Below are 5,388 nucleotides of genomic sequence, written 5' to 3'. Positions count from 1 at the left end.
TCGGTTGATCGTGATTTTTAAAATCCTGATCTACCAATCTTCAAAACTTCAAATTACACAATAACACAATTTGTTCTTTAACAACCCATGATTCTAGTAATTTAATTAGCTCGTTTAAGGCCAACTAACACCTTAAAACAGCAATTCAATCCCCTAAATCACTCTATCATCAAAACAATATAAAAACCCTAAACACATCTTAAAACCTTCACAATTAATTCTTAATCGAAAATAACTAAAGAGGGAAATCACTTACTTGTATTTTCAACATTTCTTAAATCAAAAACTAAAATTCAAAACTAAAATCCCTTATAAACAGGAGAGGAAAGTCACAACAAGGGGACGAAAAGAGGAAAAGAGAGAAAACAATTTTCTTAGAAACTTTTTCTTTAAATACCTAGGTTTTTGTGTTGGGTTTGGGTTGAACCTTGAGTTTGAGTTGGGCTAAGAATATGACTCTTACAAAAACACCCTCCAACTCATCTCTTAAAGATAAATATATTGACATGAAGATATGTCTTTTTTATGATTGGAGTTTGCCAGACCGACCTCTTTCTTTATTCTTTTATTTTCAACGACTTTCTTTCTTTTCCCTCAATATTTAGAAACTAAAACATGAAAAGAAAAAAAGCTTAGGACTGAAATATAAAATCCATAAACTTTACCATGCATTTTCAAGATTGATCTCATTTTTTTTATTCTTGTTTTCTTAATTTGTTTTCTAACAGAAAAAAGTAAAATTTTATTTTACAAAATTAATATTTGATTCAACGTCAAAATATTTTTCGACCCTCGCATTAGTAATGACGACTGATTGTGGAAAAACATGATTATTTCAATTCAAACATTTTGGTCTTCGTTTAATCATTTACCATCCAACCATTGCGATTGAAACAATAATTGCTAGGGGTTCTCTACATCAACTCGCACTCCACAGACTAGCTAGCTAGTCACGAATTATTACTGTTTACATACGCAAATTTCCCTGATTAGGCAACTCACGCTTCCCACTCGATGAAGGTGGTACCATTGTGAAAATGATGGGAATCTTGTTCAAAATCAATACCATCCCACTCGATGTTACCACCATTCACATACGCACATAAACCTACAGATGATATACTGTATATAATTATGACATTAATGATATTTGAGAAAAGGAATTCTTTTGAATCTGCAACTTTCTTCCATTACTAGCAAAACAAAACAAAATAAAAGGCGATAGAAAAAACAGGAAAAAAAAAAAAAAACTAGGAAGGAGTACAACACTCATTATTCTAGCTTGCTGACTTAATTGTAGGCGCAGTGGATCCACGTAAATTAGAAGAGCTTCAAAACTTGCCCATGTGCATACAAAATATACGCCTGCATCAAAACCCACATTCATATAGACTTGGATTATATTTATATATAAGCGAGTGTTTTTTTTCAAAGGACCGCAAGTAATTAACTCTACAAGGCGGCAACGGTCTCGCCTTTAGCGGAAACTTCTGTTGCGGTGGTGGAGGATACAGCCTCTTTCTTGGATGCTAATGAGCATTTCTCTTTTCGCTCATCTAAGCTCATTTGTTGTTGCCTGCATTCTTGACTGCAAAAAGCACTATCACCCCTACAAAATGCCAGATTAACTTCGTTAAAAACAAAGTTGATGCTATATGACTATTACACAGTATGGATTCATACTAATTAATTAGAAAATAAATAATCTAAGGAAGAGTCGTTTTTTTTTTCCTCTGACAAGACAGATGTTGAGATTAAACTAAGGTTGGATCCCTCAAGAAAAATTATTTCATGGCATGTGTTGGATTAATTTGAGTCGTAATTTCTTACAAAAAAAATGAATTCTCATAAATAAACCAAGCTTTTTACCATGTATGTTAATGAAATAAGGTTAATTCTCTTATCTCTTTTCTTGTGTACTATAACCGAAAATCCCAAGAAACCAGCAAAAATATCTCCAGAGATAAATGAAGGGTTTGAAAGTGATAAACACCAACAATCAACAAGAACTCTATAAAACGATAGAGTAATTTGATTGTTGGTATAAGATTGTAAAAAAAAATTAATAATAAATAAATAGTAGTATAGTCTACACAGCTTAACATAAGGGGGGGAAATTACTTGTACATATAGATGTCACGGCCAGGGATCAACCGGCGCTTGCAAAGAGAGCAAGCCCTCAAGAAGTTGGGAGTCTCCAAGAAATCAGCAGAAGCCCTTCTATGGCTGGTTCTTGGTGATCCAGTGGCAGCCGAGGACCGTTGATCTATCATTCCACCATATCCCACCTGTTTTTGAGGATGATCTGACGGTGGGGCTGCCTCACTACTAGCAGTGTTTAGATCAAATTTGATCTCTGTCAAGCTTGTCGTCCTTTTCATTGGATTACGAGGTCTCTTGCCCAGCAACATCTTTGTTATACTCTAAGCACTTCTTTAAAAACTGCAAGATATCATGCTTTTGGATTTCCTCTCGCTGAGGGAAATATAGATAGCAAGGGTGTGAGAGAGAGAGAAAGGAGACAAGAAGGGGGAGTGGGGATTGGGGAGATAAAAGAAGAGCCAGAAACCGAGGAGCGAATCTGGGCCGTTCAATGAATTTTCTGTTTTGTTACCATGGCAAATCCACGTCGTTGGCCCCTTCACTCATGGTGTTTCTTTCTTGTTTTCTTAACTTCGGATACTCTTTTATTGTCCAATCACAGGAGTTAAAACTCTATGAAAGTTTATGTGTCCGCTCAAAAGTTACCACGTAATAGATCCCCCTCCCCCTTGTGTTGGCTAAACATCGCTGGAAGTCCCTCAACTATATGAATCAGGTCAAATTAACCCATGTAATAAATTTGATCAAATCAATTCTGATATATCTAATTTTGAACTACTTAAATCCTTCCGTTTATTTATTTTCGGATTATGCAATACCTAATCCAAAAAATATTAGTGGAGATGGTATTAGATGTCTATGAAAAATGTGTAAAAATAAAAAGTTTCTTGATCCACATATTGTAATGATGCATCTTCTATAAAAAGAATTTATAGAGAAATATTTGTCTTGGTTTGCATACGTAGAACCATATATTCCTTATGAGACCATGGTAGAAATGATGGTTGAGTCAATTTCTAGTTTTAGCAACATGAATGGAGTTGTAGATGACAATAGTAATCCTTATAGAAATATGATTATGGATATGATAGGAATGAATCAAGGTTAAACAGGTGAATGTTCAACCATAGATGAAGAATCAAATGCAGACGCAAGCGGGTTTTTTGATTTTTTAAAAGACACTGACAAACCATTATGGGATGAGTGCACAAATCACAGTGAATTATTGGTTGTTACAGAGGTGTTTACCATCAAGTCAGATTATGGGTTGAATAAGGTCGGTTATGATATAATATTAAATGGGCGAGAAGCATTTTACCTGAAGGTAATAGGCTGAAAGAGAACTTATATGTTGTTAAATTCATTATGAAACCCTTCAGCTTAGGATACTAGAAAATTAATATATGTCCAAACTTTTATATGTTGTACTATCTTGAAAATATAAAGTTGACTAGGTATAGAACATGTGGGCATGCTCATTATAAACTCAAAACAGGCAGGGGATGGACTCTTGTCCCACATAAAAAACTTAGATACTTCTCAATCACTCCTAGACTACAAGGGTTATTCATGTCTTCAAAGACTGTTGAGTATATGGCAAATCATTCACATGATGCGGTGGATGGAGTCATGGTACACCCATCCGATGGTGAAGCCTAGAAACATTCTAATAGGGTGCATCCTTAGTTTTCAATGGAGATAATAAACGTATATCTTGGGTTATATACAGATGGATTCAATCTATTTGGGTCATTTACAGTTTACAACTTTCTATCGAGGATGTGTATGAGGCTATAGTTCATGTTTTTATCTACGGTCATACCTAATCCTAATATTTCAGGTCAAAATATAGATGTTTATATTCGACCATTGATTAATGAGTTGAAGCGGTTGTGGTCATCCAAGACTTTGAATTATGATTTCTCGAGTAAATAAAATTTTCATATAAAGGCAAATTTGATATGAACTATCAATGATTTTCCTGTGTATGAAATGGTTTATGGTTGGAGCACGCATGGAAAATTAGCATGTCCATACTGTATGGAAAATAACAAGGCCTTTATATTAGAAAATGGTGGTAAAACCTCTTTTTTTTTATTGTCACTAGCGGCTCTTGCCAATGAATTACAAGTATAAAAAAGACTTTTTTATTCGTAGAATTGAAAGGGATGTTACATCACTGCTGTTGTTGGATGAAGAATTGTATGATGTGGTGTCACAATACGATGACATTGTATTCAGTTTTCAATCCGGTAAGTAGAAGTTTCTTAGTTTTGGTGTGACCCATAATTGAGTAAAGCGAAGTATTTTCTTGAGCTTCCTTATAGGAAGATCAATTTTCTTTGTCATAACCTCGATGTCATGCATATTAAAAAGAACATGTTTGAAGAAATTTTTAACACAGTTATGGGCGTGAAAGGAAAGACAAAGGACAATATGAAGGCTAGAATAGATAAACCTTTGTTTTGTTATCATAAAAATATGGAGTTGATTTATGATAGGTTACGGGTCTCAAAGCCCAGTTAATTGTCTACTAATGGCTTAAGAGTTTATGTTTTTTTGATGAACATGCTTCGAACATATCTAGATTGATGAATTTTAAGGTTTGCAAATTGTATGAAATGAAGAGTCATGACTGCCACGTGTTTATGCAAACACTTATTACACTAGCTTTCTGGGATTTATTGCCAAAGAGGATATGGAATGCACTCATGGAGATTAATCACTTCTTTAGAGATATATACTTCAACAAGTTGTATACACAACACATAAAGATGCTTCAAACGAATATCGTCAAGACAATCTGCAAACTTGAAATGATACCCATTTTTTGACGGGCCTGCCGAATCCTGAAAAATGGGTTCTTGGGAAAGCGTGGTAGGGGAGGTGCGAAGCCTGATAGAGGCAGAAGCCGGGCCACCGGAACTATCTAGTTGAGTGTGTCGATTGAAAAAGGAGGGGAGACAACTCAAATGCCAGCGAAAAAATAGAAGGTGTTCAAAGTTGAATTCTTCTAAGATGCATTGCTCGATTTTGCATGCTTTGCTCCTAAAATGCATAGAGACTTGCGAGGGCAGATCCGGGTTGGTTCAAATGATGAGAGAAGCAGGCTAAGTTAAATATAATAATGTGCTACAGTCAGAATGTAAAAAGCAACCTTGCTTGGTTGTCAGGGACGAAAGGGAAAAGATCAGGCCTAGTCATCCCATCTTGTTCTAACTTTTAATATCATAAGAGAAGAAAGCTACAAGGTAATCCTGGGTTACTGAAAAGTCGTCCGACTGC

The 5,388-nt window shown here is 35.2% G+C and overlaps 1 protein-coding gene across 1 annotated transcript; it reads right to left on the bottom strand.

The window, feature by feature from the left end:
• Positions 1-1,163: 1,163 nt before the first annotated feature.
• On the bottom strand, positions 1,164-2,533 carry LOC7468909 (FCS-Like Zinc finger 5). The gene is made up of 2 exons (XM_002306552.4): positions 2,122-2,533; positions 1,164-1,609 (listed from the first exon to the last, which is right to left on the bottom strand). Exons 1-2 carry the CDS (start codon positions 2,409-2,411, stop codon positions 1,453-1,455), a joined length of 447 nt encoding a protein of 148 aa, XP_002306588.1. The 5' UTR covers positions 2,412-2,533; the 3' UTR covers positions 1,164-1,452.
• Positions 2,534-5,388: the final 2,855 nt, after the last annotated feature.

This window comes from Populus trichocarpa, chromosome 5, assembly GCF_000002775.5.
Source record: "Populus trichocarpa isolate Nisqually-1 chromosome 5, P.trichocarpa_v4.1, whole genome shotgun sequence".
Classification (NCBI taxonomy): Eukaryota; Viridiplantae; Streptophyta; class Magnoliopsida; order Malpighiales; family Salicaceae; genus Populus; species Populus trichocarpa.
This window is presented reverse-complemented; position numbering and strand designations above follow the sequence as displayed.

Excerpts from the sequence above, each read along its gene's own strand:
- LOC7468909 (XM_002306552.4), bottom strand. The coding sequence starts at position 2,411 with ATGTTGCTGGGCAAGAGACCTCGTAATCCAATGAAAAGGACGACAAGC. Across the intron at positions 1,610-2,121 it reads CGTGACATCTATATGTACAA|GGGTGATAGTGCTTTTTGCA; the intron begins GTAATTTCCCCC and ends GGCATTTTGTAG.